Consider the following 25,260-nt stretch of genomic DNA (forward strand, 5'->3'; position numbering starts at 1 on the left):
CTCCAGTTCTGACCACTCCCTACTCGTTGAACATCCTTCCTGTTTCCATTACAAGACAGTATGCTGTTTTGTCTCTCTTCATTGTTGCCTTCTCTAGCTCCTCAACTGCCTTTCTGTTTCCTGTGGCAATTTCCCAAGATCTATCCCTGCCCTCAGCTCTTTCTCCATACTTCTGCAGAGTACACACCAGTCCCAGGGGTTTGGCTATCATGTTGATTTCAAATGAAAACATCTCTTCCTCATAGCTTCCCTTCAGAAAGGGGCAAATGCTGCTATTGTGCTTCCCATTGATAGAATCCAGGGCATCCCTGGATTGTAACAACTGGTACAGTGGACCACAGCTTATGTGTTTTCCCCTTTGGGAAGCAGCACCTAGCTCAGAACTTGCCCCTTAATAATGGTGCAAGTAACGTTTGTTGAATTAATAAAGGAAACATAATATATAAACTTTCTGTTCTAGTTAGGGTGGTCTTCCCAAATACCAATAGTTTTTCCCCCTTTATTCTTATTGTTCCTCCACTTGTAATACCTTTCCTTTCATCTCTTGAACCACCTATACTTCATCTATCCTTCACATACTGCTTCTTATATGTCATTTGTTTTTGTATAAACCTAGCATACAATTAAGTATTTACTTATATACTTTTAGTTGCTGTTTATAGTAATAATTTGACTTGTATTAAAATTCAGTGTCACTTTTAAAATATAAATATTTGGAGACTTTTTCTAATATATATACTTTTTAAATGTTAGAATATTATTCCAACAAGAGGACACAGAGAGAGAAACTTTATCTGGTGTCCCCTCCCCCCAACTTCTATATGATCAGTAACTAAAACAGAGTCTGACACACAGGAGGTACTCACTTCATTCACTCAAAAAATAGCAACTGAGAGATTTCTATATGCCAAATAAATACTTATTAAATAAATAACTGAGTAAGAGAAAAGTGAGAATCACATTAAATGTATGTTGGTTAAGGTATTAACTACGTTTCATTTGCTGATTCATTCAGTATTCATTGAGCACCTACCATGTACCAGGCACTGTACTATGCTCTAGGGAAACAGTGGTGCTTAAAAAAACCAGACAAAATCTCTACTCTCACAAGCTGATATTCTAGATGGAGGTATATAATAAATAAAATACATAAGTGAAAATGTTGTATTAGATAGTGACAAGTGCTAAGGAGTAAAAATAAAGACATGAGAAAGTCTGGGGGCAGGTGTTGAAAATTTAGAGAGGGTAGCCAGGGAAACTTCCATTGGGAACGATGGGTCAAGACTTGAGAGCAGTCAGCAAGATTTGCTAAGGGACTAGATATGGTGACTGAGAGCTCAAGGCCAAACCTAAGGTCCGCAATCACCAAATATGCAGGCCCAGGCTATCCTACAAGAGTCACTAAATTAAACTTTATGCCTCATTAACTATTACTGCATTTGCTTTTAAAACTGATTCTAATGATTTTTCCATTGCATCACAGTACTCACCTTGTGCAAATCCATTTCCACTTTTAATTTGTTTTGTGCCCATTTTACTTTAATGATGTGAGAGTTGATCTCTTCCTTTAGTTTGTCTATTTCTCTGATGAGTCTAGTAGTTTCACCTTCCTAAAATAATACCACTAGGTCATATTTTTCATTTTACAGTCAACCAATTATTTGTGTATGTTTATACCACCTCAAAATAATCAATACAATAACACAATAATTCAGAAGATGGCACATTATTATGGCCTATAAGCCATAAAACTGATTTAAAGTGCAAATCATAAGAGAGCAGTAAAATCCTAAATCCTGTTTACAGACATAATTAACATATAACTTAACCAACTAGATATGTTGCAAGTACAAACATACCTTTATTCTTCTCAACCACCTGGCTTTAAGGTAAAATAAGAATTAAATTGGTTTTGCCAGAATTTCTGAGACAATGACAATTTTCCTGAACTAAAAGTTAATTAATAAAAAATAACATTAGCCTGGCCAGCATGGCTCAGTGGTTGAGCATCAACCTATGAACCAGGAGGTCACGGTTTGATTCCGGTCAGGGCACATGCCTAGGTTGCAGGATCAACCCCAGTGTGGGCATGCAGAAAGCAGCGATCAAGAATCTCTCTCATCACTGATGTTTTTCTCTCTCTCCCTCTCCCTTCTTATCTTAGATCAATAAAAATATATTTAAAAAAATAATAACATTCATCATCAAGAAGTGATAATCCACTGGAAATGAGACCATGCAATCAGGCTGCTAGTTAACACAAGGACTCTGAATAGCTCAGTAATTAAATCTCTTCGGACAGCATCTAAGAACAATGTTTGTTTGTTTATTTTGTTAATCCTCACCCAAGGACATTTTTTCCATTGATTTTTAGAGAGAGTGGAAGGGATGGGTAGAGACAGAGAGAAACATTGATTGGTTGCCTCCCACACACACCCCAACTGGGGCTGGGGATCCTGCAACTGAGGTACGTGCCCTTGACTAGAATTGAACTCGAGAACCTCAGTCCATGGGCCAATGCTCTAACCACTGAGAAAAATTGGCTAGGGCTAAGAACATGTTTTTTTTACCCATAAAAATGCAAATTCTATTCTATGATGAGTGTTACATTAGGATTCTGGTTAAATGATACTTATTAAACCATTCACACTTTGAAACTACTATGTATATGTCTTGCCAAAATCTTCCTTTGAGGCACAAACTAATTTCTTCAACATATAGATTTAATGAAAAAGTTGTTTAAAATATTTATCAAGAAAAAGTTATCTAATAAACAACATATGTTAATTTCTCATCTTTTTCCAGTAACATTTTCTGCACACAGATAACAACTGGAATTACTAAAGCATTCATATACTTAGAAGATAAACTAAACAACTTGATGTTTAATAGTGGTTTAACCATGATAAGTTATGATTATCTGATTAAGAAAAAGCAAACAGAATACATTTCAAATAAGGTACAATAGCGCAAGTTATACCTTTGTTTCATACAGTTGGTGCAAACGTCCTTTCTCTTGAGAAAGCAACTTAATTTTGTTAGTGTTTTTCTCAGTTTCTTTATTTGCATCTCTAAGTTTCCTCTCAAGTATCTCTTTTTCCTTTCGGAGGTCTAAAGCTTCTTTCTCACCTCTTACATACTTCATTATCATTGCTTCTTTTTCCTGGCGAGCCTCTTCACATTTCTTATTGGCCTTTGAAAAAAAGTACCTAGCATTAAATTTTTCAAATAAAGCTAAATTTTAAAATATTTTTCTATAATATTACCAATGTATTTTTTGGTTTTGGAACAACATTCCCAGGACCTGTGTCATGAAATTTTAAAAAGGAAAGGAAAAATTCAAAATTATAGATAAACAATAAGCAAATCAATGTCACTAATATTTATTTTACCCTTTCCTATTCCTTTTATTTTGGCTGATATGGCTGCTATTTTCTATTTACTTCCCTGGATCCACTTTCCCACTCTTTCCCATCCACCCTGAGCTCCAGCAAGAGGACCTCAGACACCACAGCAACAAGTTTCCTTGCCTCAGACTTCCAGTTGGTTCAGCCAACAGGAGTCACTAGACAGAGATCAGGAGGGTAGGCAGAGAGGGAGATCCGGCTCCTCCAGAGCCACCACAGGTTAGAAAGGAGACTGCCCTGGTCAGGTGATCTCTCTATACAACCACTGTCTCTGAGTTGCACGACCTGTGCCCTCTCCTATTCCTTTAGCCCAAGGTTGGGGAATGTCCGGCTCTCAAGCCATATAAGGCCTGCAAAATCCTTCGGTCTGGCCCTGCCAAGGCATTAGGGGTGAGTTAATTAAATGTTTGATCAAATTTAGCAGGCTAATTTTTCAGTTGATAATTTTGTATGGCCTGTGAATGATGTCATAAATATCCAAATGGCCCTTGGCAGAAAAAAGGTTGCCCACCCCTGCTTTAGCCCAAAGAGAAATAATGGCTCCACCAGCAGCCCTAGGACCCTTCATTTTCCCTCACTGGGCAACCTAAATCTTGCCCATACCTTTGTAAAAGTCCTTTTACTAAATTCTCCTCAAATCCCTAGTTTCTGTTTTCTGCCAGGGCGCTTACTGCACGGCTAACAATTTTCTAAAATCTATAAACTTAGCTCCCTCATCAAAAAAAAAGTATATAAAATATACTAATTAATGATCATCTGATTTCCTATATATGAAAAGCTTTCTAAAGTATTTCATATTTAATAAGAAATACCCAATTGAATTGTTACATCTATATACTCATTTCAAATTCCCTATTAGTGTAAGCTTCTACTCCAAATTCTAAAATTTTATACAAAAACTTCTACAGATAGCCCTTCACTTAAGTAATTCATAGTTTGTAAGTACGATGAAACACATATTTACTTAAGTTTTAGGGGTTTTCAATGGCAGATAATGGTAAGCACCAACTGGTACTGTAACTAAGTTGATGATGCTATAGAGTCAGGATATTATAGGAAAAGCTCCTATGCTCTTATGAAAAGTGTCTGAAAAATATGTTCCCTGAAGTCCTGGTACAGCAGATAATCACATCAAATAAATATTCAAAATATTACACATACACATTTCCAGGTCCCACCCTAAAGAATGGCAGCACCCACTTCGCAGAGCTGTTGGGAGTATTATGTCAGCCCATTTATAGGCACAGATAAAGGAAGAAGAGCCAGTAAAAGTCTTTGGATTTGACCAGTTTAAAATGTTTATCACTGACTTCAATGAAGATAAAGCATGAACAAACAAGATAATCAATAGGATTCAATAGGCAACTAAAATTATTAGGTATATTAAACAGGGGAGAAAACAGTTATAAAAAAAAAGATATACAGTAAGATCTCCATCAAGTAGGAAAAAAAGTGTATGAATATCTGTAACTTCTACAGGCATACGTAATAAGATACATAACAAAATATCAATTATTAGCTATGGACCAAGGACTGGGATATAAAGGGATTGGAGCAGGAAGGGAGAAGTACAAATGAAGAAGGACTTTTGTTTTTCATTCTACACATTTCCTAAGTTATTAAATTATTTGTTGTAAGTAGCACATTATTTTTATATTGCTTTAGCATTTTTTAAAAAGTTAATTTTTATAGGGATAAAAATTATCCATTCCTAAAACACCACTGATGTCCAAAATCATCTAACAGGATTAGTTTACTTTCATAAACAAGAGAGAATCACCAGAAAGTTAATCATGATAATGACTTGAAAAATACCTGTTCCATCCGATGGGCCATCTCTTTGTGTAACTGCTGAACTGCATTTTTAGTTGCAGTATCTTGAGCTATTAGTTTATCTTTGGAAGCTTTAACTTCTTTATTAAGTTCCTCTATTTTTGATTCTAACTGTAAAGAAAATTATTTCCATATTATTTTTATAGCTGTATCAAAACAGACCATCACTACCTCAAATAAATATAAACAATATAAACACAAAGAAAGCAACGAATATATTTCAAAAAGTAAATGTTAGCAATATTTCTGTATCTCATTAGAATTAAGTTAGTATAAATCTGGAGCAGATTCTGATTAGATGGATGGTAAGCTCTAGAGCAAGCATGTCAAACTCGCAGCCTACAACGAATATTTTTGCATCCCAGCCAATATAACAGTATGTAAGAACCATTTTAATAAAAATTTTGTGACTTAATTTTTACAATATCCTGTTATACATAATCTATAAAAATAAAAGTATAATATGCTAATTAGACCGGATAGCCAGACGTCCTTCTGGACGACCTTCCAGACAAAGCCAGGGCTACAAGGGCCAAGCCCCTTGCACGAATTTCATGCATTGGGCCTCTAGTTATTAATAACGACTGATTACTATAATTGTGTTGCATTCATTTCCCTTAAGCGCCCTACGCACAGGCGCACCATTTCTCTCCTCTAATACTAGCAGCGAATATTTTAGCAGCCAATTGCCACGTCATTAGTCTTGAACTGACTTTTTTTGTGTGTGCAACAGGAAATATTTCGCTTTCTGAGAACAAGAAAAATAAGTTTGTGTTACACTTATTAATTTGTGCAGTTATTCAGTGTCTGGTAAGTTAATGTTCAAGAAAAAATATTAATTTTCATTAAAATGTTCTATTATTTTATGTTAATGATTATTCATTTATTTCAGCCCTTTGCATGTCTCTATCAAAATAAACCTATGAAAATTGAAGCTTTTGTTTTTTTGCAGCCCATATACATTTAAACCTTGTTTATTTGGCCCATGTTAGCCTTTGAGTTTGACATGCTTGCTCTAGAGTAATTACTATGGAAATAACTAAAAAGTATAGTGAAAATATCATAAAAGAAATTTAAATATTACATGCAAAAGAAAATAGTTAATAAATAGGGGAACAAAAAAACATGAGACAAAAAATTAAAACGAAGATATAAATCCAACTGTTTATAATATTAAATGACAGCAAATTAAATAACAATATCAAATGGCAGAGATTGTCAGATTGGAATAAAAAAACAAGATCCCAAATATGTTGTCTACAAAAGATGCTTTAGATCCAAAGATATAAATAGACAAACTAAAAGGATGAAAAAAGTTGCTATTTGCATATATCATGCAAACAGCAAATGTAAGAAAGTAAGAGTGCTACACTAAATATCAGATAGGCCGGCCGGGGGGAGGGGCCGTGGCAGTTGGTGGGCCAGCCCCACCCCCAATCGGGGTGGGGGGTGATCAGGGGTGGGGCCAGCCAGGGGGAGGGGCTGAGGGCAGTTGGCTGGTCAGCCCCGCCCCCTGGTCGACACTCCTGGTCAAACTCCCAGTCGAGGGGACAATTTGCATATTAGTCTTTTATTATATAGGATTATCTATTATCTACTGTTATTCTCATTATATAACTTTCTGTGAAAGATGACACAGAAGACTCTTAAGGCTAGAATGCTTCTAATCCTGTCTATAGAAGAAAAAGCAGCTCAGAAAAAAAAAAGAGCAGCTCAATTTTGCTACCAGTCTAAATATTCACTTTACTGATCCATGAAGAAAGGAAGGAGGGAAGAAGTGGGGGAGAGGGGAGGGAGAGGGGAGGTGAGGAAGGATAAGGCTGGGGAAGCCAGCTAGCCAGATAAAATCTGAAGTAGGAGAGCCAAAGTTCACAGTATAGTTAATATTAAACTATAAGCTTAAAAATATTCTAATGCCATATATAAATTTTTATATATTGTTTTTCCTTTAATTGGTAAAAACAGTCTATCTGCCAAATCAAATCATCTTCTCAGATTTCTACCAATATAGAATACAATCACAAATCACATAAAAATATTGATTCCCATTTCATAAGAGAATGCTTTACATACCAAGCAACCCTCTAACTTAAAAGACAAAACTTTTATTTATATACAAATTTCCAGGAATGTACTTATTTTATAAATTAGAGGCCTGGTGCATGAAATTTGTGCACTTGGGGGTTCCCTCAGTCCAGCTTGTGCCCTCTCACAGTCCAGGAGCACTCAGATGATGTCCGACTGACAGCTTAGGCCATCATTAGTCAGACATCATCAGCACTGCTGGCTTCAGGCTGAGCGGTGCTCCCTCTGTGGGAGCACACTGACCACCAGGGGGCAGCTCCTGCATTGAGCGTCTGCCCCCTGGTTGTCAGTGTGCATCATAGCAACCAGTCGTTCTGCTGTTCGATTTGCATATTAGCCTTTTATTATATAGGATTGAAATGTAGTCTTTAAAGATTTGTCTTTTTACCTGTTTAATTGTGTTCATATGCTGCTTCTCTGTTTCTGTTCTTTTTTTTAGTTCTTCTCTTAAATTGTCTTTTTCTGAACATATATCTAAAATGAGCTCCTGATGCTTCTTATTTTCTTTAATTAACCTAAATATGAAAAGGACAGTATAAGTAAGACATAATTTAAAAAGGAGATATGGAATATAATCTGTATGCAGATTAGGGTGTAGATACTTATGACTAATAAAGCAACATTCCTAAGAAATCCTTTTGTAATAACACATTACACTTTGGGGGGAAAAAAATTCTCTGGCCAATCAGACTATTAACATTTTTCTAGAAATCTGTATATTCCAAATCAAGTGAATATAATCAGAAAAAAACACACTACACTCTTTTAAGCTTATGTCTTTGGGCATCACAATTATGAACTTCATCCCTTCAGCACTTGAATCCATTCAGATCAGCAATCCTCAAAGAGGGGTAATTTTGCCCCTCCATGTATTTGTCTGGAGACATTTTTGGTTGCCACAACAGGGGTGGCAATTGCTACTGGTTTCTTGTGAGTGGAGGCCTGGGACACTAAACATCTTACAAACAAAGAATGACCTACCCCCAAATATCAACAGTGCTGAGGTTGAGAAATGTTGCTTTAGATTTTAAAAATACTTTAATGCTATTTTAATAGTTATAGAAGAGTAGTCAATGTAAAATAGCAAAAGCTTAAGCAGACGTTTAATTTTGAATCCCCTAGAAAAGTATAAATAAAACCTTAAAAATTACCTGCAATAAGGTCAGATATCTAAGAAGGTTAACAGCTGATATTTTAGGATTATTAATAGCAACAGCTATTACTTAAAATTTATTGCACAATTACTACTTACTAAGTTTAGCTTTAATTGCATTTCATTTAATACTCAAGTTTATGAAATTAAAGTTTATGAAATAATAATTATCTTTTTAATGAATTTTTTTAAAAACCTGAAGCCTAGAATGTGTTCCAGTTCATACAGCTAATAAGTGATTGAACTGAGATTTGAACCCAGCTATAATTCTTTAGCCCAGGTCTTTACATCTACTTTGAAGATCTCTCATTTCACTTAACAAATGCTTATTGGGGTACCTACTATGTACCTATATTATTCTGCATTTTAAAAGTCCATCAGCAAACCATCACTGCCCACAGGGAGCTTTCATTCTAAGGGAGAATATTAAAATAAACAACAAATAGATGTATAATAAAATCCCTGGTAGTGAGTAAGTCCTATTAACAAAGCTAAAGGAAGGAAGGCTCTAGGACAGACAGTAACTTGAGCTGTGATTTTTAGATAAGGTGGTCAGGGTAGGCCTTTCTAAGGACCACAGGACTACAGTGAGGAAGAAAATCATGCAAATATTTGGAAAAGAGAAAAATGTAACATTCATGAAAATTTAAGACAAAGGAACTGAAAGGCAGTTTTAGAACTAACCTGAGTCATGAAGCATTTGAGTTAAAAACATTGTGTAACAAAAGATTAACCAAGATTTAAAATGACAATATCTGACACTTTTATAATACCTTACTATACACGAAACAATCTCATCAGATAAGTATCACCCCCCTCATACAGAAGGATAATCTTTGACTCAGAGGTTGATTTGGCTGGAAAAAGGGCTTGCAAATGGCAGTGGGCATCTTCCAACTCTGGGACTCTGACCAGAACTGTGCTTACCCGTCTACCATGCTGCCACTATCCAGACAGGAGAGACTAAAAGAGAGGAATTAAATTTAACTAGAAAATTAGGAATATAGAAAATTAATAACCTGTAACTAATTCATTTTAGATACCACATTAAAAAGCCTCTGAAATCAGACTAGGCTCAGATTTTAACTTTGCTATTTACTAGCATGTGACCTTGAACAAATGCTTAATCTATTTGTGCTTCAGTCACTTCATCTGGAAAATATAAGAGTTCATACCAAACAGGGTTGCTGTAAGGATTCTATGAGTTAAAATATGTAAAGTGCCAGGCATGATTAACAGCATGTTAAGTGTTTGCTGCTATTATTATTAAATGTTCATCTTATAATTTACAAAAAGGCATGAAAGTGATTAAGAGTCCAGGTCTAAGGAAAGTGCAAGAGGCATCAGGGATAATCTCAAAGGGAAGGTCTAAAAAAATAAGTAGAGATAGAAGGGAGTTACCCTAAAAAGCAAGAATGGCAACAACACTGATGGCTTCAAGTACGAAGTCATATAGTTTATTCAAAATAGCAGCATTCCAGGAAGAATATGAGTGGGACTAGCAGCAATTAGTTTTGGGGTAGTATTAAAAAAGGCCTTGGAGTCTCAAAACAGATTTGTGCACTCATATTCACAGCAGCATTATTCACAATAGCCAAAAGCTGGAAGCAACCCAAATGTCCACTGATAGATGAATGGATAAACAAAATGTGGTATATACATAAAAAGAAATATTATTCAGCCTTAAAAAGGAAGAAAATTCTGACACATGCTACAGTATGGATAAACTCTGAAGACAGGTGCTAAGTGAAATAAGCTGGTCACAAATGGCAAATTACCATATACGATTTCATTTATATGAAACATCAAGAGTAGTCAAACTTTTAGAAACAAAGTGCAGTTGATCCTTGAAAAACAGGGGGCTTGGGGCACAGGCCCATGGGCAGTTGAAAATCCATGTATAACTTTAACTACTAATAGACTACTGTCGACCAGAAGCCTTACTGACGATAAGCAGTCAATTAACAGATATTTTGTGTCATATGTATTATATACTGTATGCTTACAATAAAGTTAGCGAAAAGACAATGTTAAGAAAATCATAGGAAAATACATTCACAGTACTATACATATTTTTTAAAAATCCATGTAAAAATGGACCCACACAGTTCAAACTAGTGCTATTCAAGGGTCTACTGTAGAATGGTGGTTGCTAAGGACTGGAAGCAAGGGAAATAAAAAGTTGTTTAATTAATATAGAGTTTCAGATTTGCAAGAAGAAAAAGCTAGATGCTCTGCAAGGAAGAAATGATATACTAAAAGTGTCTGCCAGGTGGCTCCCAACAACCAGCGCAAACATCAGCAGACAGATCCAGATCCCGGACCCACCACCCACCTGGAGGGCCAATTGTGTCTCACCCCACCCCCCTCGGGACAGGCACCAGACACAGGGCTTATGGCGAGTGCCGCTGTGGTGGCAAGAGCCTCTCCTGAACAGGACTGACTGGGCGCGAGCCCGGGGCAGGAGCAGCGGGGCCAGGATGAGCAGGAGCGGCAGGCAGGAGCAGCAGGCAGCAATGGACTGCTGGTTTTGGCCCAATCCCCGCAGGCCACACCAAGGGACCCCACCCATGCACGAATTTGTGCACAGGGCCTCTAGTGTGAATATAATTAACACTAGCTAACTGTACACTTATAAAAATGTTTAAGATAGTAAATTTTATGTTGTCTATTTTATCACAATTGAAAATAAAAATGAAAAAATAGAAAAAAAGCCTTGGCCAGTGTTGCCCAGTAGTTGGAGTGTCAGCCCTCGCATTGAAGGATCGAAGAGCACCTGTCTGGGTTGCAGGTTCACTCCCTGACCCCTAGTGGAGAGGCAACCAGTCAAAGTGTTTCCCTCACATCGATGTTTCTCTCTCCTCTCCCCTTCTCCCTCCCTCCTTCCTTTCCACTCTGAAAAAGCAATGGGAAAAATATTCTCTGGTGAGGATTAACAGACAAAAGAAAAAAAAGAAGGGGTCTGGATGCGAGGAGATTAAAGGTCAATGAATAAACCAATGAAGGGTAAGCTGGTTTGGGGAAGACTGATCCACTGAGCAAGATAATCTGAAACAGTAAAGACTGGAATCCAGCAAGTTATGATAAAGGGCAATTACATATCCTGCAATATTTGAATTATGCTCTGTTTTCTTCTGTCATCCTCCTCTGGTATGTAAACTTCCTCCTCCCCTTTCTCTACACACACCTCCCATTCCTGTATCATTTTTTAAAGAGAATCAGTCTGTATTTCACTGAAGGCTAGCATGTTTTATTTTATTTTCTGAAAGGTTATAAAAGAGTACCTAACCATAGGCCCCATTTACATATGTAAATCTAGAATAAAAATACAGGGTGATTATAATACTATTAGAAAAAGATAAAGTGAAATTAAAACTTGTTAAAATATAAATTAACTCCACAAATACAATAAGTCTAAAAATAACCATGTTCTTATTTACTGAATGATAATCAACCAATTCTTCTGTTCTCTACATTTTAGTCTTTTTAAACCAATAAATTTACAATGAAGATTTTAAGAAAATTTTTAATTTTATGACTTCTCATTTCATTTTGAACTACTCTTCATTTTGACATTATGCTTTACATTCTTTCAAACCTGAAAAATTTTAGTTGTCTTTATAAATATTTCTAGATCTTTAATACACTTACACCTTTTAATAAAATATTCCTTTAGACCAGTTGTTCTCAACCTTCTGGCCCTTTAAATACAGTTCCTCATGTTGTGACCCAACCATAAAATTATTTTCCTTGCTACTTCCTAACTGTAATGTTGCTACTGTTATGAATCGAATTGTAAATATTTGATATGCAGGATGGTCTTAGGCGACCCCTATGAAAGGGTCGTTCAACCGTCAAAGGGGTCGTGACCCACAGGTTGAAAACCACTGCTTTAGACTTACATATTAAGACATGTAAAACAGAAATTTTAATCATATTCAAAATACTGACTTTATACATATCTGTTTATATATGCTAATATCTGACAGATCTATAGTACTAGGGGCCCATTGCACGAATTCATGCACCAGTGGTGTCCCTCGGCCTGGCCTGCGGGATCGGGCCAAAACCGTCTCTCTGACATCCCCCAAGGGGTCCCAGATTGCGAGAAGGTGCAGGCTAGGCCGAGGGACCCCACCAGTGCATGATTAGGGCCACAGAGGGACATAGGAGGTTGCCCAGCCAGAGAGGGACCACGAGAGAGCTCCAAGGTATGTCCCACCCATCTCACTCAGTCCCAATCAGCCAGACCCCAGCAGCAAGCTAACCTACTGGTCAGAGCGTCTGCCCCCTGGTGGTCAGTGCACGTCATAGAGAGCAGTTGAGTGGCCTTAGCATATCATTAGCATATTATGCTTTGATTGGTTAAACGGCTGACCGGATGAACAGACATTTAGCATATTAGGCTTTTATTATATAGGATAGAGGTGGGCAAAAAGTACGTTTATAGTTGTAAATATGCAAAACAGTCTACTCTTATATTATTATTAATTACTGTGTTATTTATTTTACAACTATAAACATTTTTGACTACCCCATATAAAAACACTGATGCATAACTATTATTTCTAAAATAATACAAATAAAATACCACATTCTAAAAAAATAGACAAATTGAATAACTAACCAACAACATTTGCTTAATTATTCAGTAAATACATATTTGTGGATCAACTACAATGTGTGTGGCTCTATTGTGGAATTAAAAATGGACAAGATGATACCTTCCTTTAAAGAATGCCATCTTTAATTCCTGTGGAAAAAAATAACCTGAAAAAAATAAAAAACTTACTTCTTTATGGTGTGTTCCTGCTGCAAATACTTATCTTGCACACACTTTTCAGACATAATTAATGCATGTTCTCCCTTATTCATTCCATTTGGTACTCGGTGTTCTGCAAAATCCGTAGATAAGAGCTCAGATTCTATTTCTTCTAACAAATCCTCTGATGTTGAAACATTCTTTATCTTTGAAATAAGTTTCTTGGTGCAGTCTGTATCATAGGGACTTTCTGAGTACGTCTTTTGACTAGCTGCTTCTGTAAAGGTGGAGGACCTTAATTCTGCCAATATTTGACTTACTGTCTGTTCGGTTTCATTTGTTTTCGAAACTTGCTTTGTAAAATCTCCACCAGGAAAATTAGCTACTTGTTCAGAATTTTCTGAGCATAAGTCTGTTTTAGAATCTTCACCTCCACCATGATCTGGCATACAGTTCTCCTGTGCTTCAATTTGATTACTGCTTTCATTAGGCTGACATGAAGTTTTATCAAAGTTTAATGACAATAGTTGGGACTCATTTTCTATGCTGCTGCTTTCATCACCAGAGAATGAGTTGCTTGAGTCTTCCTTTAGTTCAGATGTTTTCCCAATATTTTTATCAGAGGAAATGGAGGCTGTGTGCTCTGTCTCTGACATGCTGACTGGCACCAACTCACTCTGCATTTCTTCAAATCTGTTCCTGATCTTCTTTTTACATCTAAGAAAGCCAAAACATCAAAGTTTAAAAAACCGAAGTTTTTAAAAACCAAGACGCCCTATATATTTGCACGTATTCCATGATGTGGAATAACTAAGACCACAAATTTTACCACTAAAAACTCTTTTAGAAAAAAAGAAAGACTAGGACAGCCAATCCACGTGTGCCACAACCAACAGGACAATACAAAGTTTCATACTCTTTATTCAGTCATACAACTCCACTTCAGATGCAGTTTGGCACTCTTCAGTTACCCCCATAAGATGCTGGATATGGACTAAGACTAGTAACTGGGAGATTAATGCCAAAGATGGTTTAAAATTCCTTCAGCTCCACAAGAGGAAAATGAGTACCTCAATAATCTGTAGGAAAATATTAGGAAAATAAGATAACAATGACAACATCAGAAGAGAAATTACAAACCAAGATAATAAAACAAGACACATGAACAATGACAAAATCTTACTTAGCAGGAAAACTAAACAATAACAAAACAGTTACTATAGCCCAAACACCTAGAGCTGACTTGAAAAAATTATGGTACGGATCCCTGGCAGGGATTCATTTTTCATCCAGGTTGGGCTCCAGGAAGTACCATGGTGAATTCCAAACATGTTCATCAAGAATAAAGCATATTTGGCTCTCCCTCCCGAGAGCACACCCACGCCTTTCCCTTCCCCCTCCTCTTGCTCAACAGGTGTGCATCTCCTAAATTCTAGGGACCCCATGAGACTTGCAACCAGGAGAGTAATGGGCAGAGGCAGCTCATCCCAGGCTAAGCCCCGGAACCTGCCTGTCTCCAAGGCCCCCTTTTCTCTGACTTTCCAGGGAGGTGATGGCAGGGTACTTTGGCTCACTTCTTCCACTTAGAAGGAAAACCAAGTGACTTTTATTTCTCAGTGAGCCAAAGCAGCCCCGCCGAGGCTCACTCCTGCTGTTTCTTCTGTCCTAAGCCCTTCCCTGTTTCACTTTCCCCAGCTTTAATAAGAAAAAGAAAGAGAAGAAACAATATTCACTGTAACTCCAGTGGAGGCACTACCTAGGTCATAAAAGCAATATTTACAAAACTAACTCAATATTGTTAGAATCCTTTTGTTGTTGTTGTTGTTGTTGTTGTTGTTATATGAGGGTTACTATTCTAGCTATTTCCGGAAAATAATTCAACTTCAATCTTGATGATTTTGTCAGATATCAACAAAGCATATACATGGTAGATGAATTACCGGAATCAGATAAAGTTGGGTAAAATGTGGGCAAGTCATAGTTTTGACAGCAACTAGGAAAGAAATAACTCCAGATGGAAGGTGAACTTATAAAAAACAAAAAAGAAAAATTCAATTATTGAGTAACAGAAAGGTGCATGTTCATTTTGGTCTGATGGAGGTGGTGGTCAGAGAATGGTGAAAAAGCGTAAGAGAAGATAGCTAGGTACAATGCTCATCAGAATGATATACAGGAGTGAATTTTGTTAAGGACAATAAATCATGATCGACTTGGACATACTTGATTAATCTATAGAGCTTTAGCATACAGTAGGTTCTCAAATATTTGTTGAATTAAGACACAGAAGTGACATTTGAGGAACATTATTCTAGGAATGCAGAAAACAGGAAGAATAATTCTAGGAAAGGAAGAGAAGACCAGCTTGTTTGTCAAATACCCTGCCTTTGAGTATAGACTGTCCTTTGGGGTATCAACTAATATTGACATTCGTCTTAATACTCTGAATTAAAACGTATTTCCAAACAGTCAGATAGAAATTACCATTATCTTGCTGCATATATGTTATAACTAAGACATAGCCCACACTAGTATTAAAGCTTGGTTTAGACAATACAAATAAGTGCAGTAAGTTGATAAGACCTCATGAGTATGCTGTATTTTAAAATCTAGGACAAAGTAAAATCATTCTCAAACAGGGGCATTACCTTCCCCAAAGTAACTCACTTTAACTTGTAAATGTGTTGCTGCTGAATTTGAACTTTTTAGAAATCAATCTAAAAGCTAAGGAAGGAAGTGGTTCTGAGCAACATAACTAGTCCATGTTGTATCAACTGAAGTAGAACTCAGAGCTGACCAAAATGTAATGGACAGCAGATGAAGAATCTATTTAAAAGACAGTAAGTCTCTAAAGACATTGAAACTCTCCAGAACAGATAGAGCAAGTGAGAAGAAACTTGCTCATTTGAGCACTTCATGAATTTTTACTGTCATGCTTTGTCAAAAAAAAAAAAAAAACACGCACTAAGCAATATTGGCTCTTATCCCCTCATCCAGCTTTCATATTCTCCAGGGTTTCAGTCCTCAACTTTATTTTCCCTCCCACAATTCACCCACTTCCATGCCTTGAGCCAACAACTCATAGTTGATGCCCACATTATTTTCAGTCCTGTTCTTAAGTTACAGACAACAAATTATCTATACCTTCATTTTCACTCTATCTCTGTATCTATATTGAAACCTCCACCTGAATATAGGCAATTCCACTGAATGTTCCACCATAACCTCATACTCAAAATGGCTAAAGTCCAATGAATAGCTCTAATGACTGAGTACCCCCACTTAATCATTTTGTCAATAGTATCATTCTTCTTAGTCATGACTCCTTTTCCTTTGCCTTCTTACTCTTTTACCAATTTCATGTCTCCTACAATTATACCCTCCTTTCTACTGTCACTGTTTCCACATGCAACCCAATCTAGGCCTGACCACTTCACATAAGGAACACTTGAATTGTTGGTTTCTCAGTCTCATTCCATTCGTCCCTCCTGTTTTCCTTCCTGCAACTCCAAATGGAGAAGCAAGGTTGATTAAAGGGCAAGTGATTTGAGACAACACTAGGACAAGTGTCACTCAATCCAGAGAAGGGGTGGAAGCCAATATTTGCTTAGTGCGTTTTGTTTTTTTTTGACAAAAAAAGGGGGGGGGGCACAGAAGGGCCCTATGAATTGAGTCCTCAATGGCAGAAGGGGTCAAGAAGCTACAACATCGCCCCTAAAAATACCCACACACATCACCTCCACAGAGCCCACCATCAAATGCAACCAGATGAATTAGAGTAAGGTCAGGGCTATCTCTTCCCTCTTTAAAGGTTTGGGTAATGAAAACTCTGCCCCCACTGACTGGTCTTCTCTCTACTCCAAAAGGGCTAGTTAGAGAAAGGAAAGGGAACATATTTTAGAGCCAGATTACACCTCCTCTTCAAGCTGCTGGGAACCTTTCTTTAGGAAGAAGATGTGATTTTTTAAAAATTATTGAAACCTGGCTTGATTTCTGGAATGAGTTTTCTCTAGTAACCAAAAGTTGCAGAAAAGTTATGACATCAAAACAACATATTATTAAGGAGCAGCACTTCAGAGGGAAGTGAAGGGAGATGGGGGCATTTTACACAGTATGATTGGAGACCCCTTGAGGAAAAAACACACAAAAGCCTTCCATGTTCATATTTCAGACTTGTGATTCCTCCAGTAAACCAGTTGTACAACTTTTCCCATCTTATCTCTCAACACATTCCTAAAAGCCTAGTCCCTGACTGGTCTACTCACAATTCCAACTGCACACTAACCTTCCCATGGCTGCTCCCATTCAGAATGCCCTTTCCTTTCTTCTCTCCAGAGCCTAATTATATTTAAAGAACTGATTCTAACGCCACATCTTCCTCCAAATTTTCCCTCATCACAAGTACAAAATTCTCTCTCAGGAAAATGAAAACATACTGCATTTATACTCATCAAGCAGAGTCACAGCCTTCCTTGTGACATTCCTGCACTCGCAAGGAGGAGGAACCTCCCTCTGAACTGAGTCAAACTTCTTAAATCTCAAACAACAGTAATAATAAGTAGGTAAATAAATCTAACAAATGTATTCTCTACTGCATTTACACTCATTCCTACAAATGCTATTCCATGGTTCTCAATGAGAGTGGGACCCCCTGGGTTTACACAATAATCTGGGGAACTGAACAGCATTTAGTGGATGGAACCAGATTGTAAGGAGACTTGTAATGTGCAAGACAGCACAGAACAACAAAAATTTGTCTCATTCTGCTGGATATTTATCTAGGTAAACAAACAAACAAAAGTCCCTGATTTTATGATTTTCTCAGCTTAGACCAGCCGTGGGCAAATGACGGCCCTCGGGCCGGATCCGGCCCGTTTGAAATGAATAAAACTAAAAAAAAAAAAAAGACCGTACCCTTTTATGTAATGATGTTTACTTTGAATTTATATTAGTTCACACAAACACTCCATCCATGCTTTTGTTCCGGCCCTCCGGTCCAGTTTAAGAACCCATTGTGGCCCTCGAGTCAAAAAGTTTGCCCACTCCTGGCTTAGACTGTTTTACCATCATCCTGTAAATTACAGACTGCTTAGTTTAACCTCAAAAGACAAGTACTTTCTATAGTGTTGCTCAGTAATATGCCCATGATCTTTGAAAAAGTCTTCATATAACATGGCATCTGATAACCACTTAGCTTTCAAACTTAGTTTCCTGATGCTTAAATGGAGGCAAAAGGAAAAGGAGGGGTTAATGAAGATCCATGTGTATATATGTAACAACGCTATCACCAAGGATTAAATAACTATACAAGAATGGTGAGGGGAGTGGGACCACGATGAGTCTGATTATGTCCATGATTAACCAGGGGGGAAAAAACAGCTGAGTCCTCTTGTGGGCCTCCAGTTGGTAGTGCTGATGTAGACCAATTTGTTTGCTGTCCAAGTTTCTTCGGGAGTTGGGGGAGGAAATATTGCCATCAAAGCTACTGAGGATGGAATAATCTAGAAGTAGATTAAAGAGGGAGGATGTAAAACTAGACACTTGTTTACAAGATTGGTTTAATAAGTGCTTGTATAAATTAAATTAACACTCATTTAGATATAGTGATTACAATTAAAGTTACAATATCTTTTGCTTTTTGATGTAAAAAGTAACAGTTATCTGACTTTTAGCAACTATAGCTCATTAGAGGAAAATACTGTAGTATTTACAACTTAGCACCGTCATAAAATCCTCTTAATTCAGCACCTTTTTCCCCAGAGCTGTTTGTTTCTGACACAGTACTACAGGACCAATTCACACTTCTAAATTGTTTCAGTGAAGTGAGAACTGGTTTCGCTCTTACTGGAGCTCATCAGCTGTAGGCAACTGGTCAAGAAACATTTTTTATTTGCCTCAAGCCAACCATTATCCACCTTGGATTTTATTTCTTCATGAAAGAACTCACATTTCTACAAAATTATTCCCATACAAGAGCCATATAAATGAAAACACTGTCTTTAACAGGTTTGTTTTCCCGGTAAATTAGCAGTATAAACAACAAAAACTTAAGCTTATTCAATAAATTGCAAATACAAATGAATCCAATCCACAGATTTTGGTAAAAGGCCTCATACAAAAGTATCGTCAGAAATACGTTCCAAACTAGAAGGTAATTCACTCACAAATATGAATTCAGCGTGTATTATGTGCAGGGACTGTTCTATATTTTAGGAGCATAGCAATAAATAAAAATCTTTTATCGAGATTACATTCTGATATAGTGGAGCAATATATAGAAGCGCTATGTTAAATTTCTTACTCTTGGTGTTTACAGTATTTTAATTTGAAGATCTATCAATGCTATCTAGCTTCATGAGTGTTTTTTTGACACACTGTGGATGGATCACGAGAATTCTTACTTCGTATTACAGTGTTTTACAAAGTATCATATTTTAGAAAGATATTAGCTTATAAGAACCTGTAATAAATAACTTCAAAATGCAATGGGTATTTAATTTTAAAGCCTGCCTTTAACATTTATGTAAACGTTTTTTGTACTCGTTCAATAGAAACTTATCTGGCCACTGGGTAAAGCTAGCAATAAAACTACTGGTCCACAATGTGTTAAGTCCAACAGAAAAATCTGACTCAGTTCAGCATATTATTTACAACTACAAATTTTTAAATTACAAACTATACCATTTGAGTCTCAAATAATATCAGCTATATATTTTTCAAATACTGTCCATTAAGATAAGCAAGTAAAGCCTGTGAGAGGATTCTGTTCTTCAATGTAATGATTTAAAAAGGTTTTTACATAGTCCCCGAATAAACTTTGAAAGCAGCAGAATCAAATGAATAACTTATCTTTCTGACCAACTCTAACAAGGTTCTGATATCACAATTAAAGTCAAAAGCAAAAAATTATATCAAAAGACATCTGTAGCCCAACATAATTTGATCCCAACCCCTAAGTAAATGATTTTTAATAGTATTCACTTTCAAATACAAACACTTTCCTGGGTAAAGTTTTTAAAAATAGAATAAAATAATAGGACAGAAAAGAACCTGTATAAGAAACATAAACACCTTGCTTCACATGAAAATATTTGACACTGAAGTTCACCGAAGGTGAATTTATGAAAATCAAATTCTACTTTTAAAAGAGCTGGCTACTACAAAGAATTCCAGATTAGTATGATCAAAAGGAAGAAATATTTTGTAAGTAGTCACACTGTAATTAAGCTTTTGGGTAAAATTTAACTTTATTATATTGGATTTCCTTTACATGGAATATAATCACTAGATTTTTAAAGCTGGCTTTAGTCCACCAGTTTAAAATGTATGTCATATGAGGCCAAGGTCAATTATCCCTGTAGGGGTTTGTTAACCTTTGCACCCAAAACTCAGGGCAGGGTGCATTTATTTATATATGCATTATATCACAAATAGATGTTAAAAACAGACTCAAGGCAATCGGTGCAGCAGGATCCCTCACACCATAGTACCAAATCCCGCGACAGAACACCTGGAGAAAGAAATTATGGTCCATCAAGAGTCCAGGAAAAAGAGGTAAGTGGACACATCATATATCACATTATCAAGTTATATGTCATATTATCAGCTTGGCATCTTAGATCAATGCAATTTTATATATTTCTAATAGTAACTTTTAAAGCAGAAAGTTATTAATATAGAAATCTTACTTTGAAGCTGCTTGTATAGAAATCACAATCTGAATTTTAGTAAGTCAAAGAAAACATTAAGTATTTTCCGCTAATTATTTTCCCCAAAAATCTGAAAACTAAAAGGAGGAAAAAAATTAACTACAGTTCTTTTCAAAAAGAAAGGCTAATAACCTAAAAAAAAAGAAAAAAAAAAAGAAAAAGAAAAAAGATAAGTAATAAGTGTGCCTTACATTATGGAGTTCTGATTGTTTAAATTTTGAAACCACCTTTGGCCTGGGCTTGGTTAATTTGATATGATGTAGTTTACCAAAAAATCAAATTATTCATTAGCACTTTCTACATAATCATCCCTATAGTAGACTATCAGTCCATGTCTTTTAATGTCAGACAAATTCATTCACAATCCAATCAACACTTTCCTTTTCTGGGTTTGATTTCCTCTTCATATCTATTGCTCTTTCACCCCAATATTTTTCCTTTTGTTTACTTCTTAGCCCAACTATTTAAAATCTCAGTAACTGAGAGATAAAGTTTAAAGGACAAATTTGAAATAATGATAAGATTAGAGGGTTATTTGTAAATTTCAATTATCTATGTTCCCACTGTTGCCCTGAAATGAATATTAAGTATAACATTCACAATACTATAAGCTGTGTCTTATTTATGAAAAATGTGAGAATCGATTTTAGTTATTTAAAGCTAGAGGTAAGAGATAAAAGAAAAATCTAAACTTTATTCAAATAAAAATAACAGAATTTAAGGATTCTTTTTTTGTTTTGTTAATCCTCACCTGAGGATATTTCTTCCATTGATTTTTAGAGAGACTGGAAGAGAGGGAGGGAGACACAATTGATTGGTTGCCTCCCAACTGCACACCAACCTGGACCAGCAGGGGCTTGAACCTGCAACTCAGGTACACGCCCTTGACCTTGCCAGGAATCAAACCTGTGACCCTTCGTGTGCAGGCAAACACTCTAAGCACTGAGAAACACAGGCCAGATGAAGGATTCTTTAACATGTAACTGTTCCATGAATTAGTGCAGATTACTAGCCATTCTTTAAAGGCAAAGATGATTTTTCTAAGTCTGTAAATAAGGCTGCTTTGTCCTATCATTTCTCCCTAAAGAATGAAAATACTGCTGCACTGTTCTACCTTCCCTCCACCATGTCAGCATGTAGCTGTAAGATGTTTTTAAATTAAATATACTAAGCAATCATCATCAGCTGTGCTGTCATTGTATCGCATCAGAAAGCAACTCTTGAGTTTATGGGTAAAGGAATAAAAGGTTATAGAGTGGTTACTGTGCTATACCACCCCTTTTGCGTTAGCAATAAATAAGACTCTGACGTGCCCATGACACTGCTTAAAGAAACCTTCAAGTTTACATGCAGGTATTCTGAATTAGACACGGTCCTAAAAATAAAATCAATCTCAACACAATCCATGCATTTCTGGGGAATAAAAGCATTATAAACACATGCAGGGCATTTCCAGGTAGATTCCTCAGTAATTATACATGCTTGCCTGTTACAATGTAAAAGAGGAGTTTGAATTCTTTAAAATCTTCAAGATTTGTGAATTACTCAATACCATGACTGAATTTTAAATAACATGAAAAGACCATAAAGGCAGGGGGGAAAGAACGAGGCCAATCATCCCTGTTTTCTATTTGAGTGACGATGAATAAAGAATTGAAAAGTAGCTGTACAGAGAGAGCAGTAAACTTGATACACAAGCAGCTAGTTCAGTTTCACTATCAACGTCTTTAGAACCTTAATCTTTCCCACAAGATCAACACTGCACATATCAAGGTGTCGTTAGCAGTTGGGAAGGCTACACCCACTGGCATACCTAAACATTTAATAGATCTTTTTTTTTTTTCTGAATGACTAACCAGCACACCTCTTGAAACACTGTTCCAATGATTTACTGCACATTTTTCCTTAGAAAAACTCCCAGTCTACCCCTTTGGAAGAAATAAAAAAGCTGGGCATCAAGGGACCATGACACAGGTACCAAGAAAACGACCAAAATGCCTGGGACCCGATGGCATATTTTTACTATTCTGTGACAGAATAGTAAAAATATGCCATCGGGTCCCAGGTATTAGAAAGAGGCAGTTTCTAAGATCAATGTTTTGACTCCAAAGGCAGGTCTCTTTCCTCTAAACAAAATAAAGATATGAATATTTGCTGTACTTAGTAAACTGTTAACAGCTGAGCAACCCCCACACCTGCAAGGTTCCCCAGGATCGCACTATGGGACCGGTAGAAGGTGCCGTCCCATGTCACAGGTTCCAGCGGTTCTCAACCTGTGGGTCGCGACCCCTTTGATGATCGAAGGACCCTTTCACAGGGGTCGCCTGAGACCATCCTGCATATGAGATATTTACATTACGATTCATAACAGTAGCAACATTACAGTTATGAAGTAGCAAGGAAAATAATTTTATGGTTGGGGTCACAACATGAGGAACTGTATTTAAAGGGCCAGAAGGTTGAGAACAGCACCTTTACCAGCCAAGGGTCAGCACCTGCCTGGATGTCTTTGGAAGAAAGGCAACATAAAAACAAAAGACCAGGTCTCGCATATCACAATCCCCAAAGAATCGTCTCTTAGTTAAAATCACAATAGGGGCAGTGTTTAGAGTAGAAAGTAGCCACAACAGTCAACATAAAACACACACACACACACACACACACACACACAGTCAACTTAGACGAAGAGAGAAACAGGCGACTGAGTCTATGAAAGATCGCAAGCAGGTGGGGCTGAGCCGCAGTTCGCGTTGGGAGGCCGGGCCATCGGCCCAAATCCCGCCGCTCCCCAGGCACCGCTCCGGCGCCCCCGACCCGCGTCCACCCCTCCGGCCGCGTCCCTCCCCCCTCCCCCGGGCAGCCCGGGACCGAGGGACGGAGAGAGGGAAAAGAGACCCCGAACTCCGTCCCTAGCGCCTGCCTCCTCCGATCAGACCGGAGCCACCCCGGGGCTGGCAGGACCGCGCGCGAAGGGGGCGGCCTCGCCGCGCGGCTACCCTGACTCCCCGGTCCGCCCCGGGCGCCCCTCGGGCACTCACCCCACTTCTCCGAGCCTCCGTCTGCACCCCTAGCGAGGCCGCGGGAGCCCCGCCCTGGGGCCCCACTTCTCCATAGCGGGGGGCGGCGGTGGAAGACGGGGCCGACACCGCGCTCTCCCGGCCGCGGCTTTTTTCCCCAGACCCCCGCGGAGCTGACACATCAACAAAGATGGCGGCGATGCTGGAACCGGCTCGGATACAGCTGAGGGGGCGGGGCTCCCCGGAAGAGCCAATCAGCGCGGTGCGTCTGGTATGACGCGCCTCGCCTTGGGCCAATGGAACCCGCCTGCAGTGGGCGGGGCCGGCGCGGCGCAACGCTGCCTCCTGTCCCGGAGCAACCAGCCCGGCTCTCCCGGCCCCCACGCCCCGGCGAAGCCGGCTTCGCGGCAGCTAGTCCTGTCCTACCTCTGACGCCCCTGCGGACCCAAGCGAGTGACTTCTTCCTGTGGGACGCGCTCATTGGAGACAAGCCTCCTCATCCCTTGGCTCTTCCTCTATTAGTCAGGGGAATCAAGCAATAAAAGAGCTTTCGAAATGAGGACGTCCCAGCTCAGATGCGCAAACCTTGCACCTGACATGGGCGGAGTCAGCAGGAGTAGCCTACCGGCCCTTCGCACCATTCATCCCTGGAAGGCAATCTGGGGGTGTCCATCACACCGCGTCCCGGTCCGCAGCGTGGCACCTTCTGCCATTGTTGGATAATAGACTGTTGGTGCGTTCGTGTCTAGCGCCCGACCGTGAGCTGCTGGAGCGCGGGGCGTACCTCCTCCGGTCTCGGTGTCCCCTGGGTTTGGAGACGCAGGAGCTGCTCAATCATTAGCAACAAAACGTGTATTGGGGGGTGGGGTTGGGATGGGAGGTAGGAGTATTGAATACCGTGGCCTAATTGGGTCTGAAGAAGTCAAGTGAACAGTTCCAGGCTGTGGGAAATTTTGCAAGCCTTCTTCTGTCCAGTGAAGTAAGGTTATTGTGGTTTAGAGCTTCTGACAACTCATGAATGAACACAGTTAATTCTGACAGTGGTCAATGCAGGTGATTGTAAAGCAAAACTGTTAAGATAGAACAAAGGTCTCAAGGTCTGGGCAGTGGGATGAGCTGATAGGAGCTCAATTGGATGGATGAAGGTAGCTAACTTCAAAGAAGTCAATATGTAGTTGAGACAAACTGTAGCCGGGCAATATCTAAGCCTCAAAGCAGAAGCAGAATTACGATGTGATGACCTGTCAAGTGACATAACGTAACGAAATTGGAACCCCTCTGAAGCCGTCAGAGTTTT

General features: G+C 38.3%; 1 protein-coding gene across 9 annotated transcripts in view; it reads right to left on the reverse strand.

Annotated features, from left to right (window-relative positions):
- Nucleotides 1–24,345, reverse strand: part of CCDC186 (coiled-coil domain containing 186) — a 40,716-nt gene extending 16,371 nt beyond the window's left edge. Inside the window, exons 1-8 of one of the 9 annotated variants that reach the window (XM_023753371.1) lie at nt 23,985–24,336; nt 14,157–14,319; nt 13,271–13,957; nt 9,406–9,441; nt 7,714–7,840; nt 5,223–5,351; nt 2,981–3,193; nt 1,491–1,610 (exon numbers count right to left, since the gene is read on the reverse strand). In XM_023753371.1, the coding sequence (XP_023609139.1) occupies nt 1,491–1,610; nt 2,981–3,193; nt 5,223–5,351; nt 7,714–7,840; nt 9,406–9,441; nt 13,271–13,923 (1,278 nt within the window). In that variant the 5' untranslated portion in view covers nt 13,924–13,957; nt 14,157–14,319; nt 23,985–24,336. Of the gene's footprint in view, nt 1–1,490; nt 1,611–2,980; nt 3,194–5,222; nt 5,352–7,713; nt 7,841–9,405; nt 9,442–13,270; nt 13,958–14,156; nt 14,320–23,984 lie in introns of those variants that run through there. The other 8 variants (XM_023753374.1, XM_023753373.1, XM_023753370.1 and 5 more) reach the window with 8 other exon arrangements.
- Between the last annotated feature and the right edge of the window lie 915 nt (nt 24,346–25,260).

Source organism: Myotis lucifugus, unplaced genomic scaffold (genome assembly GCF_000147115.1).
Source record: "Myotis lucifugus unplaced genomic scaffold, Myoluc2.0 scaffold_44, whole genome shotgun sequence".
Taxonomy (NCBI): domain Eukaryota; kingdom Metazoa; phylum Chordata; class Mammalia; order Chiroptera; family Vespertilionidae; genus Myotis; species Myotis lucifugus.